At 45.6% G+C, this 18,670-nt stretch overlaps 1 protein-coding gene across 2 annotated transcripts in view; it reads right to left on the bottom strand.

Annotated features, from left to right (window-relative positions):
• Positions 1–18,670, bottom strand: part of LOC144509777 (substance-P receptor-like) — a 54,599-nt gene that overhangs the window by 13,398 nt on the left and 22,531 nt on the right. The window contains exon 2 of one of the 2 annotated variants that reach the window (XM_078238564.1): positions 16,100–16,300. The exons of the other annotated variant lie outside the window; for it this stretch is intronic. Coding sequence (XP_078094690.1) covers positions 16,100–16,300 — 201 coding nt within the window. The remainder of the gene's footprint in view (positions 1–16,099; positions 16,301–18,670) is intronic. 2 annotated transcript variants of the gene reach the window in all.

The raw sequence follows: 18,670 nt of genomic DNA, 5'->3' as shown, positions 1-18,670 counted from the left end.
CAGTTGTTGGCAGAGCTCCTACAATAGCTTTTTCTCCCCACTGGTGATGGTCTCATTGCAAACATTTCGTGCACCCTAAGGACGGAGCAGCTGACAGTGATAGGGAAAGAGAGAAAAAAACCTCCAGGAAGTTATTTCCTGAATGCCATTGTCCACCATCGAGTGGTCTTTTTGCCCAACGTGGGATTGTCAGGTCTGCAGCAGTAGCTGTGATGCCCATCTTCGGACTGGAATACATGGATGCCGGAACTGTGTAAAACTGAAGAAGAATTTAAAAGTAGACTGTGGTGGCAGCCTGTAAGTTGTAGCATTTGGAAGGGGAAAAGATGCAAGGAGAAAGAAAAAGCTAACATGATCCCATAGATGGTGCCAAGAAACCACTGGGGTACCTAAATCCATGATGTGGAGATGCCAGCGTTGGACTGGGGTAAGCACAGTGAGAAGTCTCAACAGGTTAAAGTCCAACAAGTTTATTTGGCAGCACAAGCCACAAGCTTTCAGAGCGCTGCTCCTTCATCAGGTGAGTGGGAGTTCTGTTCACAAACAGGGCATATGAAGACACAAACTCAATTTACAAAATAATGGTTGGAATGCGAGTCTTCGCAGGTAATCAAGTCTTAAAGGTACAGACAATGTGAGTGGAGAGAGGATTAAGCACAGCCTAAAGAGATGTGTATTGTCGCCAGCCAGGACAGTTAGTGAGATTTTGCAAGCTCAGGCAAGGCGTGGGGGTTGCAGATAGTGTGACATGAACCCAAGATCCTGGTTGAGGACGTCCTCATGTGTGCGGAACTTGGCTATCAGTTTCTGCTCAGCGATTCTGCGTTGTCATGTGTCGTGAAGGCCGCTGTGGAGAACGCTTACCCGAAGATCAGAGGCTGAATGCCCATGACTGCTGAAGTGTTCCCCGACAGGAAGAGAACACTCCTGCCTGGTGATTGTTGAGCGGTGTTTATTCATCCGTTGTCGTAGCGTCTGCATGGTCTCCCCAATGTACCATGCCTCAGGACATCCTTTCCTGCAGCGTATCAGCTAGACAACGTTGCAAGAGTATGTTGCAAGAGTATGTACTGTGTACCTGTTGGATGATGTTCTCATGTGAGATGATGGCATCCGTGTTGATGATCCAGCACGTCTTGCAGAGGTTGCTGTGGCAGGGCTGTGTGGTGTCGTGGTCACTGTTCTCCTGAAGGCTGGGTAATTTGGCTGGTGCAAGATGTGCTGGATCATCGACACGGATGCCATCATCTCACGTGAGAACACCATCCAACAGGTACATGGTATATAGACTTGCAACTCAGCCAACATTGTCTACCTGATACGCTGCAGGAAAGGATGTTCTGAGGCATGGTACATTGGAGAGACCATGCAGACGCTACGACAACGGATGAATGAACACCGCTCAACAATCACCAGGCAAGAGTGTTCTCTTCCTGTTGGGGAACACTTCAGCGGTCACGGGCGTTCGGCCTCTGATCTTCGGGTAAGCGTTCTCCAAGGCGGCCTTCAAGACACACGACAGCGAAGAGTCGCTGAGCAGAGACTGATAGTCAAGTTCGGCACACATGAGGACGACCTCAACTGGGATCTTGGGTTCATGTCGCACTATCTGTAACCCCCACGACTTGCCTGAGCTTGCAAAATCTCATTAACTGTCCCGGCTGGAGACAATACACATCTCTTTAACCTGTGTTTAACCCTCTCTCCACTCACATTGTCTGTACCTTGAAGACTTGATTACCTGCGAAGACTCGCATTCCAACCATTATTTTGTAAATTGAGTTTGTATCTTTATATGCCCTGTTTGCGAACACAACTCCCACTCACCATGAAGGAGCAGCGCTCTGAAAGCTTGTGGCTTGTGCTACCAAATAAACCTGTTGGACTTTAACCTGGTGTTGTGAGACTTCTTACTGTGCGTACCTAAACCCTACAGCAGTGACTTCAATCACTTCCTATTAAGTTCCTTGCCATCAGGATCATGAGTCCAATTTCCATCTGCTTATCGATCACTTGCGATCAAAGCCTATCAATGGACTGCCAAGTTGAATTGCACCTACAGTGATCTCCTGCCAGCATTACTTCAGCACATAGTCGACAAACACATCATGTAAATTCAACACTTACAAGGGACTGTGGCAGATGTCAGAGCTCAGCACATTCTCTTACGATTTAACCCTTGCTTGTCAGTATGCAATTAAATGCCACAGGTTGTATCTGACGGGTAACAAGACGAGGAGCACAGAAAAACATGGAATAAGAGAGCAAAGGGAAAGATGTGAAGGATAAATGTAACATTGCTCCATGGACAATAACAAATTATCCACACATTACTGCTCAACCAATGTTTTTTTTCCATGCACTTTAATAAAGAGGAAAACTGAGCACGGAACTTAGTGTGTGACTAATTTGGCATTTGCCTGCTCTGCAACCATCACTTTCAATCAAACCTATCCTTGGAAGCAGAGAGATACATGTGAAGGCAGAGGAGATTGGAGAAAAAGCAAAAGGGAAGAACAGAGAGAGCAAAACATAGGGAGAAAGAGAAATTGCTGTGGCTCCGGAGTCACATGTAGGCCAGACCAGGTAAGGACGGTAGATTTCCTTTTCTAATGTCCTTCCAGGAAGGAAACCTGCTGTCCTTACCTGGTTTGGCCTATATGTGACTCCAGAGCCACAACAATGTGGTTGACTCAACTGAAATGGCCTAGCAAGTCAATCAGTACAAGGGCATCTAGAGATAGGCAATAAATGCTGGACAGCGATGCCCACAAATGAATTTTTAAAATGGGAAATGATGGAGGGAGCTGAGTTCTTAGTCATTTTAAAGGTTCTTTTTAGGCATTTTGGATGAGTTCAGTTTTGACAGGCACTGACAATCTCAGAAACTGGAAAATCACAGGGCAAAAATCCTGTAATGAAATGTTTCTCAAGCTCTTCATTGAACCGAAACAAGGATCTTTCTGTCTATTTAAGACATCTCACACACCAAGTTAAAGTCCAACAGGTTTATTTGGTATCACGAGCTTTCGAAGCGCTGCCCCCTCATCAGGTGAGTGAAGGAGCAGCGCTCCGAAAGCTCGTGATACCAAATAAACCTGTTGGACTTTAACCTGGTGTTGTGAGATGTCTTACTGTGCCCACCTCAGTCCAACGCCAGCAACTCCACACCATTCCTGTCTATTAGACAGCTAATGAGTTGAAGGTGAGGTGGGGTCTCACCGCAAACATCTCTTTGACAGCAAAGACAGACCATTTATACAGCGAATAGTTTACTTGAACCGTGCCTGGTCGCAAAGTCTACAGAGTCTATTTAAAAAAGCATTCCCACGAATTACATCAAACAAAGCTCAGTGTTTCAATCTACAGTAATGTTTTCAGATTAAAGTAGTGTGATTTCTCCAGACAATTGCATTGAGTGATGGTTGGTTACATCATACAAATAATGCACTTAAAATCCTGCCGCAGTTGATAAGAGAAGCTCAATCATTTCCATTTTGTCCAGCAATAGAGTTATCTCTTGTTAGGTGAGGTGAGAATTGGCAAGGGCAACTTGCAGTCAGGATTGTACCCAAGCACAGACAGAAAATGGAATCAATCTCACTGCTGCTGAGAAAACAATATCCTAAGGAGTATCACATTACCTACACAACAAGACCAGACAACCAAATCAAAGGTTAAAGGAGCAGAATCTAATTTGATGTATACACGTGGATGCCAGAAGAATTCAAAAGAAAATGGTTGGACTTCAGCCAATAGTGTCCAATGGAGAGTTACATTCAAGAGATGCGCTTGAAATGCTGGATGTGAAAGGAAGGGAGATAAAGGATGTCACTGGTTTAAATCACTGGGTGATTGATGTAGTCAATCCAGCCAAATATCAATGCTGCAATATGATGTTCCCAATGTTAATGGCGTGCAATGTCAAAAGAGCTAGGACTCAATGTTCAGTCTGGAAGGTTCTTTCTCTTTGTTCTAACGAAGGGTCATCCAGACTCAAAACGTCCGAAAGACATGCTGGTTAGGGGCATTGGCCGTGCGGGGATTTTCACAGTAACTTCATTGCAGTGTTAATGTAAGCCTACCTGTGACACTAATAATTAAACTTAAACTTAAAACAGCATCAAGGGTTATCCATCAGCCTCTGTGGAGAGAGAATAGACTCAGTGTTTTGAGTTTGGATGAGCCTTCGTCAGAATGAAGGGCAAAAAAACCCAGAAGAGATTTATACTATGAGAGTTGGGGGGTGTGGGGGGGAGGGGGAGGCGCGGTGCTGTAATTGGACAAAGGAAATATAACTGATGATGCAGAAGGCAGAGAATGCTGCAAGAAATGTTCATTAAGTGATCAGAAAGTGTGAATGATAGAACAGAGGTCCAGATTGCTCAGGGACTGCCTGAGGAATGTGGCAGTTGCTCTGAAGTGGGGTTGGGAGCAAGATGGAGAGTGAGAATGAAAAAATGGAAGTGAGAATGAAGGGTGATAAAAATGGATAAAAAGAAGAAATGAAATAAAATAAATGGGAATGGGGTGAAGGCTCTGAAGTTGTTGAACTCAATGTTCAGTCCGGAAGATTGTTTCCTTTTGCCCTTAGCTCTAACGAAGGGTCATCCAGACTCAAAACATTGGCTCTGTTCTCTCCCCACAGATGCTGCCTGACCTGCTGAGATTTTCCAGGAGTCTCTGTTTGTGCTTCAGATTCCAGCATCCGCAGTATTTTGCTTTCATCTCGGGGTAATCCACAATTGGTTTAGTCGATACCGAAGAGGACAAGATACATGAGGAGGTCAGATGGAGGTGTGATAAGGAGAAGGCACCAGCGTGCATCAAGTGGTCTAACATGACCTTGGAACTCAATTGCTGCTGTCACTGGAAGCCAGTAGGATTAGTAGTTTTGAACACTGAGATAAAATAGCCAGAAGATCTTCAGCTAATCATTTCTTTTCACAATGGATCTGTGCGATGGTTAAAGTATGTTGCTTCCCCTTGCAAATCCTGGCAAGGGTGAAGGACTGAGTGATGCCTTGGGTTCGATACCAACTTTTCATCTCGGCACCTGGATTTCAATCCACCTCTGTTTTCAAAGCTGTCACCTGTTTGGAGAGATTTCATTCATAGACCAGTCTGAGGATGAGTTACCATAGGAAATGGAAAGGACACCTTTAGTGTAATAAGGATTGTTCTGTCTTCAGATGGGGTTGAGGCATGTTGTTGGGGTAAAATCATAGAATCTCTACAGTGCAGAAGGAGGCCATTTCGCCCATCGAGTCTGCACTGACCACAATCCCACCCAGGCCCTATTCCCGTGATCCCACATATTTACCCTGCTAATCCCCCTGACACGAGGGTCAATTTAGCATGGTCAATCAACTTAACCCACACATCTTTGGTCCGTGGGAGGAAACCAGAGCACCCAGAGGAATCCCACGCACGGGAAGAACGTGAAAACTCCACAAAGACAGTGATCCAAGCTGGGAATTGAACTCAGGTCCCTGGCACTGTGACACAGCAGTACTAACCACTGTGCCATCATGCCGTCCACAGAGGGGCTTTTGTTGAGGATGGATATCTTGATGCTCTGCTGGAGATAGTGAACACGGAAAAAGGCTTAACCCTCTTCTTTCCAACATCTGGAGTTTTAAGGTGCCCCTTGAACAGCTGTTTTTGAAAGGGATACTTGTTCACTCTCTCACCTGGGATACAGAATTCAGCACATTCTGCCATTGGGACTCCATGTAATTCAATTGCAGCTAACAAGGATCCCCAACATTCAGAGAATCATAGAATGGTTATAACACAGAGGGAGCCATTTGGCCCACAATGTCTATGCTGACCCACTGAAAGAGAAATTCACCAAGTGCTACTCCCTATCTTTTCCCTGTAGCCTTGCACATTCTTCACTTCCAGGTAACAGTCCAATTACCCTTTGGATGTCTCAATTGAACCTTTTCCTCCACCTGCTCAGGCAGTGCATTCCACATCCTAACCATTTGCTGCATGAAAAAGTTTCTCTTCGTGTCTCCATTGCTTCTTTTCCCGCTGGTTCTCAGTCCTTCCACCATTGGAAACAGGTTCTTCCTATCTACTCTGTTCAGAACCCCCATGATTTTGAACACCCCTGTTAAATCTCCCCTCAAAATTCTCTCCTCCAAGAAGAACAGTTCCAACCTTTCCAAGCTATCTACTTAACCGAAATTCTTCATCCCTAGAAACATCCTGGTGAATCTTTTCTGCACTCTCTCCAATGCCTTCACATCCTTCCTGAAGTATGGTGCCCAGAACTGATGTTTTACTCCAGTTGATGCCGAACCAGTGTTTGATACAAGTGTAACATCATTTACTTTCTTTTCGACTCTATGCCCCTATCCACAAAGCCCAGGATGTCATCTGTTTTATTGCCTTGCCACCTTCAATGATTCATGCACGCGACCAGGATCTTCTGCTCCTGCACCCCCTTTAGAATAGTACCCTTGATTTTCTATTATCTCTCAGTGTTCCTCCTGTCACAATGAATAAATTTCATCTGCCACTTTTCCACCCATTCCACCAACCTGGCTATGTCCTTTTGAAGTTCCACATAATCCTTCTCGCAATTCACAATGTCTCCAAGTTTTGTATCGTCTGCACATTTTGAAATTGTGTCTATACACCAAGGTCTAGGAACATAGGGGCAGGAGTAGACCATTCAGGTATTTAGAAATCCATCAATTTCTTCTTTAAACATACTCAATGTTCATACTTCATACTCAGAGTCACAAGTAGGCTTACATTAACACTGCAATGAAGTTACTATGAAAATCCCTTAGTCGCCACACTCTGGCGCCTGTTCCGGTACACTGAGGGTGAATTTAGCGTGGCCAATCCACCTCAGCAGCACGTCTTTCAGACTGTGGGAGGAAACTGGAGCACCCGGAGGAAACCCATGCAGACACGGGGAGAACATGCAGACTATGAAGAGACAGTGACCCAAGTCGGGAATTGCCGTGAGGCAGCAGTGCAAACCACTGTACCACCGTAGCACCCAATTCGTGAGCTTCTAGATTATATATATTATATATATATATTAGGGTATGGCTTCCAACACTAAGCCCTGGGGAACTCGACCACAAACCTTCCCCTGGTCTGTAAAACAACCATTTGCCACCACTCTCTGTTCCCTGTCACTGTCAATTTTGTGTCCATGTTGCTACAGTCCCCTTTAATCCTGAGCTCTAAGTTTGCTGACAGGTCTGTTGTGTAACACTTTATCAGGAATAAGGCTGTGCTGTACCTTATCCATTAACAACACTTGCTTAAAGGCTTTTTACAAATGATTTATTTTTAATTATTGCATTCAGTGGGTGAGAGCTCTTTAAGATGGATTTTTAACTTTTATTCTATCGGGTCATTGAAAGGTTAGCAGGCGTAGTTGTTCTGGCAGAATTGGCCAACATTCCAGTGGGAAGGCTTTTTATTGTGGATTGTTGTGTGTGATATTTACTCTGTGTTTTTCTCTTTGTAAAACAGGAGGCTGTCGACATTGAGATCCAGTCCTGGGGCTTTGTTATGAATGTTTCTCAAGCATAATGTGTCAGGTCAGGCATTTGGTCACAGCATCATAATGTCCCACTATTTATAAATGAGAACATCTGCTTCAACTTCTCAATTTCACAATATGACACCAGCAGCCTTCACGCGCAACAGACTCTTTCACAATTGCTGCCCTCTCCACCAGGAAGCCACCACCAGACACATCTTACCCTCCCTTTTCAATATTGTGAAGGGGCTGTTCTCTCTCCAATGCCCCACTGGCCCCACTCTTCAATCATCCCCAATATACCCTCCTGGGACAACTTTTCCATCAAGAGAGCACCTAACCATCGCCCCTTGACATTCAATGACATTACCATCACTGAATTCCCCCACTACTAGCATCCTGGGGGTTACCATTGATCAGAAACAGAACTGGATCAGCCGTATAAGTACTATGGCTACCAGAGCAAGTCAGAGGCTGGGAATCCTGTGGTCAGTAATTCACCTATGACTTCCCAAAGTTTGTCCACAATCTAAAACACAATTCAGGAGTGTAATGGACTTGCCTGGATTAGCGCATGTCCAACAACACTCAAGAAGCTCAACACCATCCAAGTCAAAGCAGCCCCGCTTGATTGGCATTCCATCCACAATCACTCACTCCCTCCACCACCGATGCACAATAGCAGCAGTGTGTGCTATCTACACGATGCATTGCAGGAACTCACCAAGGCCCCTTAGACAGCACCTTCCAAACTCATGACCACTACCATCTAGAAGGACATGTACAGCAGACACATGGGGACACCACCACCTGCAGTTTCCCCTCCAAGTCACTTACCACTGTAATTTGGAAATATATCGGCCGTTCCTTCATTGTCGCTGGGTCAAAATCCTGGCACTCCCTCTCTAACAGCACTGTAGATGTACCTACACCACATGGACTGCAGTGGCTCAAGAAGGCAGTTCACCACCACCATGTCAAGGAGCAATTAGGGATGGACAATAAATGCTGGCCTAGCCAGTGAAATCCACGTCCCTTTTTTAAAAAGTGCAGGAGAAACAACAACTGCCCTTTTGCTTCCTCTCTTGCCATCTTCCACAATCCCAAATACTCCTTCCAGGTGAAACAGTGATTTACTGGTATGTCTTTCGATTTTCAATATTCCATGCACTGTTCATCAATCTCCTGCTTCCTACACTGAGGAGACCAGGGCGGGATTTTTCCAGTCGCGTTCACCCTAGTGTCGGAATATCCCACCCGAGGTCATATTAATGGGATATTTGCATGGTTCATGTCCCGTTCACTACGGTTCCTAAAATTAGCAAAGCCTAAGGTCTACAAACAAAAGAACAAAGAACAATACAGCACAGGAACAGGCCCTTCGGCCCTCCAAGCCCGCGCCGCTCCCCGGTCCAGGATTGAATCCTGAATCCAGGATTGAATCCTGAATCCAGGATCCCCGCCCAATTTTCCAGTCTATCTACATACCAATATCCTATCCACCGAGCTGTCCCTCACAGCTACGATGCTTTGTTCATCACAACCTATTAACTCACCCCCACCCCACCATTCCAGACCATGTGATCTCCAGGGAGAGGCGAAAACCCAGAGTGAAAACCCCAGGGCCAATATGGGGAAAACAAAATCTGGGAAATTCCTCTCCGACCCCCTGAGGCGATCGAAACGAGTCCAGGAGATCACACTGGCCCTGATCAGAAAATGCTTCCCAACCCTATTCATTTCCACTTCTGCTTTACGAACACCATCTGAATTCCCTGCCCCCGAGACAGGTTCCCAACTATCCGCAGTCTCGCTCTGTACTGGCACCAGCAAGATGATCATAGAATGAAGCCTTGAAACGAGAAACAAAGAACAATTAGCCCGCGCCGCTCCCTGGTCCAAACTAGACCACTCTTTTGTATCCCTCCATTCCCACTCCGTTCATATAGCTGTCTAGATAAGTCTTAAACGTTCCCAGTGTGTCCGCCTCCACCACCTTGCCCCGCAACACATTCCAGGCCCCCACGACCCTCTGTGTAAAATATGTCCTTCTGATATCTGTGTTAAACCTCCCCCCCTTTACCTTGAACCTATGACCCCTCGTGAACGTCACCACCGACCCGGGGAAAAGCTTCCCACCGTTCACCCTATCTATGCCTTTCATAATTTTATACACCTCTATTAAGTCTCCCCTCATCCTCCGTCTTTCCAAGGAGAACAACCCCAGTTTCCCCAATCTCTCCTCATAACCAAGCCCCTCCATACCAGGCAACATCCTGGTAAACCTCCTCTGTACTCTCTCCAAAGCCTCCACGTCCTTCTGGTAGTGTGGCGACCAGAACTGGACGCAGTATTCCAAGTCTAGTCTTGAAGATTGGCAGTTTTCTCAATGTATACATTTGGGACTAACAAGTTTAGCATATGGACGCAGAGGTCAGAGGCAGAGGTTGGGTATTACAATAGGGGAGCAATGATCTTATTGATTCTATGCAATTCTGAGACTGGACTGACTTAGTGCACATTTCCTGAATTCTGCACTTACTTTATGGTGTTTCTAATATATTCATCTCTGAAAGCCTATCTAAAATCGCACATCATTGCCTATCATGATATTATCTGTTCCCAGGAGCCTAGCAGCACAGACAGTGTTTGTCTCTCGCTGTCAGTCGCAAGGCACTATTAATACTGGCGCTGGAGATCGCCATCACACATGGCAACATGTTCCTGTGAGTGCAGCTGGAACCTAGACTGAGAAAGAGGAAGTCAGCCATATGTAGCAGAGGGCTAGCAGTAGGATGAATCCAATGGGAAGGCAGCACTCCGAGTTTCTGATGTAAAAACAGGATGCATCAGAGCCAATTCAAATCAACATGGAAATACTTTACAGTAACCAACAGTTTCGAGTTTGAAGTTTATTTATTAGTGTCACAAGTAGGTTTACATTAACACTGCAATGAAGTTACTGTGAAAATCCCCCTAGTCGCCACACTCCGACCCTGTTCGGGTGCACTGAGGGAGAATTTAGCATGGCCAATGTACTTAACCTGCACGTCTTTCGGACTGTGGGAGGAAACCAGAGCACCCAGAGGAAACCCACGCAGACACGGGGAGAACGTGCAGACTCCACACAGACAGTGACCCGAGGCTGGAATTGAACCTGGGACCCTGGTTCCGTGAGACATCAGTCATAACCACTGTGCCACTGTGCTGCCTCACAATTTTACACTTCCCAGAAAGTTTCAGCGCACAAACTGATCAGAATCTCTACTAAATTGGAGGCAGTTTAAAATATTCACTCTTGTCATTGGAATTGTAGGGAAGGTGAGATTAGAAATTGCCAAAGGAAGCACCTTCTCAAGATCCTTCACCACACACTAAAGTGGCAACCACAGCAATGTGGTTGATTCTCAACTGCCCTCAGGCAACTAAGGATGGACAATAAATGCTGGCCAGCCAGTGACACCCATGCCCCACGAATAAATAAAAAGAAACATTTCTGTCTCAAAGCCATTGCGGTGACAATAAGTCTTGACTGTTGAGCAGGTGGGCAGAACACAGTGATCTCACGATGACATTTATAAATGGAACAGAGATCTTGTGCCTCTGATTGACAGGAGCCACCTGGCAGTTCTAAACCATGAGAGCTCAACACAGATCCTCAGAGGATTTTACTCTGAGCTGAGGGACAGAGACCAGCAAATTAAAAAAAAAACACACACAGGGCAAGAGAATGAACATAGACTGACAAGTCAGCTGAGAATCTCCAGGATCCATTCACCACAGAACCCAGGAGATGAAAAGAGACCCATTCGCATTGAGGCGACAGAAGTCAGCAGTCTGCCGTAGGATTTTGATAGACTGAGGCAAATGGTGTCAAGCATAAAGGTTGCTGCCAAACCGACATTGTAGAGCACCAGATAGAGAGCAGGGGCAGATGGAGCTGAATCAACTACATTGTACTTTCTGTTTTGAGATATATTCCTTTCTTCTCAAACAAATTCTTGGAAACACAGCGCAAGACTGACAGTATTAAGATTTTATCATAGAATCTACAGAGCAGAAGGAGGCCGTTTGGCCCATCAGTCTGCACCAACAATCCCACCCAGGTCCTATTCCCATAACCCCACACATTTACCCTGCCAATCCCCTGACACTAGGGTCGATTTTAGCATGGCCAATCAACCTAACCCGTACATCTTTGATGGTGGGAGGAAACCGGAGCACCCGGAGGAAACCCACGCAGTCACGGGGAGAATGTGCCAACTCCAAACAGACAGTGACCCAAGGCCGGAATTGAACACGGATCCCTGGCGCTGTGAGGCAGCAATGCAAACCACTGTGACACTGTGCCGCCCCAGCATAGACCCTTTATCACAGCTGAAGTCGTGAGGAAGGGTGAACCAATTTTTCCTTTCTCATCCTGCCTCAAGGTCCGCCATGCATTACCGACATCTCTCTTCATTGTCCAAGAGGGTTCAAACTTGGGCTAGGAGAATATCTTGGCATTCTCATCCTATTTCTAACTTTGCTTTCTCCTTTAATGTCTATTTTGTGGATCCCATCCTCCCAGGAAAACGTTTCTGATAACGATCCCTAATTTGCATGACCAGAGGTCCTCTGGCTCCCCGAACGATTCATGGATTCGTACCCTGAGGATGCCATCAGCCAATGTCCCAGTTTGATTCAGATTCTTGAATTTAATATATATACTTTTTTTATTAATATTGTGGAATGTGGGCATCGCTGGCTGGGCCAACATTTATTGCCCATCCCTAACTGCCCTCCTTTTCAGAGGTCAGACACATTGCAGGTCTAGAGTCGCATGTAGGCCAGATCGGGTAAGGACGGCAGATTTCCTTCCCAAAAGGACATTAGTGAACAAAATGGGTTTTTTCGACAATTGACAATGGTTCCATGGTCATCATTAGGCTTTTAATTCCAGATTTTTATTTCACCATCTACCGTGGTGGGATTCGAACACAGGTCCCCAGGACATTACCCTGGGTCTTTAAGATTGCTAGTCCAATGACAATACCACTATGCCACTGCCACCCCACCATTCTTTCCTTGGTGTATTTTGAATTGCAATCTCAAATCTCCTGGCATGATGCTGGTTAAGTCAGTCTGAACCCGACTCAACCCAAGATACCACAGGCAATGAGTTGCTGAAAGCTAATGAATGCAGGAGGGAGGAGGATGTCAGGTCTGCCTGAATTCATAGAATCGCTACAGTACAGAAGGAGGCCATTCGGCCCATCGAGTCTGTACCGACCACAACCGACCCAGGCCCTATTCCCATTACCCCATGCATTGACCCTGCTCATCCCCCTGACATGGGTCAGTTTAGCATGGCCAATCAACCTAACCCGCACATCTTTGGACTGTGGGAGGAAACCGGAGCACCCGGAGGAAACCCACGCAGACACGGGGAGTATGGGCAAACTCCACACAGACAGCGACCCGAGGCCGGAACTGAACCTGGGACCCTGGCGCTGTGAGGCAGCAGTGCTAACCAATGCGCCACTGTGCCGCCCCACAAACCTACACTTCCCAGAAAGTTTCAGACTGGAAACCGTGGTTTTTTTTTGTTCCCCTCACACTCCCGTGTCAGGTTGTTGAGATCAATAAGTTCACAGATAGAGACAGACACGTCTGAACAGCTTGAAACTTAACTGGGCCAGACACCTGCTTCTTGTTGGCTAATGTCAATTAAGGGCCTTTCAACAGACCTCAGTTCCCTAATTTAAGTATTTAGGACAGCCAAAAGTAAAGGCCTCATAATTTCTGATTTAGTAGTGGGACAAATGCTATTGCAAATTGGACTGCAGGCTGTCCCTCGACTAAATGGCTATGTTTGCGCTTGAAGAATAGAGGTAATGCATATCAATTCCTCTCCCAGCATGTTTAATTCCATTAGAGAAAAAAAATCAGGAGCACAATCAGCGATAGTAAAAAAAACTCAAACTAATTGAGGGAAGAGATTGCTGGCTTTTTCCCTGGTCTCTAAATCTTTCATTTTAATAGCTTCATTCCCCATTTGTTTTTTTCTGATCTAATTCCTCTTGGCACTTGAACTGTAACATGAGTAATCTGTGCTTTCTCTTTAATTTATTGCTGCAGTTTTGGGAGTTGAAGAGGCTGAGCCCACAGGGATATGAAAACGATGGGAGCCAGGCTGGCCGTTGGATGGCACTGCCCTTTGTATGTGATAGGTGGCATCCAGTACAGCAGAGTCCAATGGAAGGCCAGTGTGCTATTGAAAAGCCTGTTAGCCCTTTGAGAGAATGCCTGCATTCTCAGTCCTGCTGCTGAATGCCACAGGACACGCCTTGGGGTTGGTTGAACGTACAATGATATAGTTAAGTTCAATGTTGCGGGGCGAGGGGGTGAGGGGGGGCAAGGAGGGAGGGTTGAGGGGGAAGGGGAGGGCAAGGGGGAGAGTGAGGGGGAGGAAGAGGGGGGAGGACGAGGAGAGGGCAGCACGGTAGCCCAGTGGTTAGCACTGCTGCTTCACAGCTCCAGGGACCTGGGTTCGATCCCCGGCTTGGGTCACTGTCTGTGTGGAGTTAGCACATTCTCCTCGTGTCTGTGTGGGTTTCCTCCGGTTGCTCCGGTTTCCTCCCACAGTCCAAAGGTGTGCGGGTTAGGTGGATTGGCCATGCTAAAATTGCCCCTTAGTGTCCTGGGATGCGTAGGTTAGAGGGATTAGCGGGTAAAATATGTAGGGATATGGGGGTAGGGCCTGGGTGGGATTGTGGTCGGTGCAGACTCGATGGGCCGAATGGCCTCTTTCTGTACTGTAGGGTTTCTATGATTCTATGATTCTATGAGAGGGGGTGGGCAATGGGAGGGGCAGGGGGAAGGGGCAACGGGGAGGGGAGGTGGTGAGGGGAGGGGGCAGGGAGGGGTTGGGGAAGGGGTGGGGAAGAGAGGGCGGGGGGCGCAGAGGTGGGCAGGCAGGGGGCAGGCGGGGGTCTACATTCCCCAATGTTAGCGAGCCGTACACGCCAAGGACTGCAAAGAACAAAGAAAATACAGCACAGGAACAGGCCCTTCGGCCCTCCAAGCCTGCACCGACCATGCTGCCCGACTGAACTAAAACCCCCTACTCTTTAAAGAACACAGAAAATTAATTAATTATTAAATACAGCAGATCGGCACTGCAGATAATCAAATCTAATTGTGTTCAAAACAACACAGAAATAAACGCCCCTTATCAGGGAATCTCTGCCATGTACCTGCAGTCTGCTAACCTTCTACCCTCAAAATAACATGTAACCTGGGAGTCAGCTCTTATTTAAGAGTGAACTGGATAGGTTCTTGTTTCAGAGCAGGCTGAAGCATCTTGATGATGGTCTGGCTTGTGTTCGCTTGGGTGCCAGTGCCATACAAATAATGGTATATGTGTCACTTATGCCAGCCTGAGCCTAGTGGGTAGCACTCTCACGTCTGATTCAGCTTTTAGATTCAAGTCACACTCAGATCTCCTGGACATTATCGCTTTGTTGTTTATGGTAGCTTGCTGTGCACAAAGTGGCTGCCACATTTCCTACATTACAGCAGTTGCTATACTTCAATAGAAATATTTCATTGGCTGGTAAAGTGCTTTGAAACACCCTGAGATCATGAAAGGAGCAGTTTTATATCTATATTATACACACACACGTCTTTTTTTTATTTAACCCATTAGCCTTCTTGCTGTGAAACGGTCAGCAGATCCCAAAGGAATGTTGGAAAGCATAGTGAACTTGTCCATAGAGAAGTCACAACAGAGACAAAATCCCGAAATATGCCCTGACATTTACTTCTGACCATTAAATATGAACATAATATTTACATTTTAACAGGCAGGTGATGAGGTAGAAAACCAGATGCCAATATTATACTTAATACAAGATTGTACATTAAATATTTGTCTTCTCCCCGTCCAACACTCAGTGTCCCAGATGTTTCTCTTTACATGTACTCAATGTACTTAATCTGACACTGCTCTCTGCCTGTATATCCTTAAGCTTAATACAATTAATATATCATTTCCACCTAAAAAAAGAGAGGCGTAAGTTCCTTTACAGCACTGACAATTATTTCACCAAGACTCTGACACCAACTTGGGTCATTTTCTCTCCACTGAGTTACAAGGAATGTGTTCACATCCCATTTCAGGAATTTGAACACAGAAAGCGGACTGACACTCCAGTGCCGTACTGAAGAGTGCTGCACAGTTGGAGGTGCTGTTTCTCGAATGAGGCTTGAGCCAAGGTCCTGATCTCTGCTAAGCGCAACTTTTGAGGATGTGTAGAGAATTCTGTTGCTATCCAGGCCAACATTCTCCCCTTAATCAATGCCACAGAGAATAGGTTAACTGCTGATGTATCTCAGTCTTATTTATGTCCTGTGTACAATCGTAAATTTGAAACCACTGCTTTAATTCAAAGAAGACTCAATGGGGAGACACCCTGAGTAGGGCACAGCAGTGACTAACACCTCTTAATTACACATGTGGCACGACTCTTCCTGGGTCAGGGTAGGATGGCTGCATATAACTGACAAGGCCTGAATAAGGCATATCAAAAGACAACTCACGTAGTTTCATGTCTTGTGCCATTCTCTGCATTCTCGGGCCAATCCACATAACATACCACCCTGCCAGGGAACTGCTCTGTCCTGGAATAATAGCATTGCGGAAAGGCCAGGGACAAGGCCACCACCCAGATAGCTCCAATCACGACTTTGGTGGCTGTTGCTGACAATCTTGGTTTCAGCGGATGAATGATAGCCATGTACCTGCATCATGGAACAGAAGCAGAATTTATAAACAGGTGATTTAAAGAGAGGTTCTCAATCTTTTCTCCTCTTCAGAGAGACCTGAGTTAATCAACGCTTCAGGGGTCAGTCAGCGAATACTATTCTGAAGTGGGGTTTTTTCCTGTGTGCTGCATTGATGGGTTATTCAGTGATGAGGGTATTTTAGATTGGTATCCCATACTCACTTGGTACCCACGTTAATACACTATGTCACAGGAATTCATTTAGAGTGGGATAGTCATGTGCTAGTCATGCCTGGTCAGAGGACACTGATATTAATACAGTAATATGAACAGTGAGATACAGTGAGATACAGTGAGATAGAGCAGTAAACAGAAGGTTCATGAAGAAAATGCTATTTTGTCCTTTGAAACGGCTCCACATTCAATTAGATCATGGCTGATCAGCATCTCAGTGCCATTTCCTTGTGTTTCCATCCTTATCCCTTCCCTAACAATAATGCCAACTGTAATGCCCTCAAGCCGCAAATGTAACATGAATCCATGGACTTGATGGACAAGTTTGTTACTTTCCCTTTTGCTGGATTTGAAACCAGGCCAGTTTATAAAGGCACAAATAAAAAATCTCACCTGGACAGCTGTAAGATTGTGCATCACATAAACCCAAGCCACTTCAATTTGGACTCTCAACCGATTAATCATAAATTGGCACCAAATGATGGTTCACCACTTTTAGGTGTCATTCTCACACTGCACACTAACGATACACAGCATTATCAGCATTAGTGGCTGTTCCATCTCTGTGTATTGCAGCATTATAAACACAAGGTCTTTCAATTAGATGGACTAATCCAGCAAGCGTGAGCTGATTTAAAATGAAATCTATGTTGGTGTCCTCATGGGTTACAAGTAATAATCCACTTGTTAACCTGATTGATTTATATCTGTGTCCCTGCTGAAATACCTGGCCCAGTGGGAATAATATGAGTTTAGTTCAACCTCAAGCTCTGCCCATTAAAGCCTTTTAATGCCTTTAGCTTACTGATTTATCTCACTTAGTCTTGTTGTCATCTATTCCTGTTTCTCACCTATTCCTGTTGTCTACAATGGCTGTCTCTAACTTATTCCTGCGTTTATTAATTGTTGTGCATTCTCCTGTGTGCTAGCAATTGTGTGAAAAATCATTATACATTGTAGGAATCCAACGCAAAATACCAGTGGCGATAAAAGAAGATCCAGAGATCAGGGTTTACATTTCTTGACTTCACAGCCAAAGAGATAATTCATACACAGAATCGAAACAGTAGACCATCTAACTACAAAGTGATGTGTGATCGGATTAAATATCAATTGATCCATTTGAAGCATGTTTAAGTTGCATTGACAGCTATCTGCACTGGAGTAAATAATGTGGGCATTTACTATTAATCAAGAACAAAGAGAAGGAAAAGTTTGCTGTTTTGTCCCAGGAAGTCTTTAAGAAACATATTGCATAACTGCAATGGTTTGAGAAGGTTTGAAGATTGGAAAAATGCCTTACCTGGCCTTGTATAAGAGGCACATGGAGCAAGAAGCAATGGAAATCAAGAGTACGCTCAAGAAGGACTTATCACAGATACATTATAGAATCATAGAATCCTACAATGCAGAAGGAGGCCATTTGGCCCATTGAGTCCGCACCGACCACAATCCCTCCCAGGCCCTATCCCCATAACCCCACATATTTATCCTAGTCAGTCCCCCTGACACTAAGGGGCAATTTAGAATGGCCAATCCACCTAACCTGCACATCTTTGGAGTGCGGGAGGGAACCGGAGCACCCGGAGGAAAGCCAGGCAGACACGGGGAGAATTTGTAAACTCCACACAGACGGCGACCCAAGTCGGGAATAGAACCCAGGTCCCTGGTGCTGTGAGGCAGCAGTGCTAACCACTGTGCCACCATGCCCCGTACACAGATCACAGAAGTGGTTCAGAAACAACAAGAGTGGAGTGAATTATTCAGTCCCATTGTTACTGCAAAGCTGATGGGTGAAATTGGATTTATCTCACTGAATCTTACTGTCACCAGCGGAGTTTGGTATGGATTTTCTTCAATCATCCTTTGTTCCTCTGGGTTGCAAGTTGAGAAAAATCTGCATCTTATGGCATCTGTCAGGAAAGTCTGAGAGTGCCTCACAATGACAGGATGTAGCATTTATCGAATGTAATACTACAAAGAATAAAGTAAAGTACAACACAGGAACAGGCCCTTTGGCCCTCCAAGGCTGCGCCAACCACGCTGCCCGTCTGAACTAAACTCCCTTGCCCTTCCAGGGACCATATTCCTCAATTCCCATCCTATTCATGTATTTGTCAAGACACCCCTTAAAAGTCCAATTACATTTGCT

This window comes from Mustelus asterias, chromosome 22, assembly GCF_964213995.1.
Source record: "Mustelus asterias chromosome 22, sMusAst1.hap1.1, whole genome shotgun sequence".
NCBI lineage: Eukaryota > Metazoa > Chordata > Chondrichthyes > Carcharhiniformes > Triakidae > Mustelus > Mustelus asterias.
The sequence above is the reverse complement of the archived record's forward strand: the minus strand, read 5'-3'. Positions and strand labels throughout refer to the sequence as shown.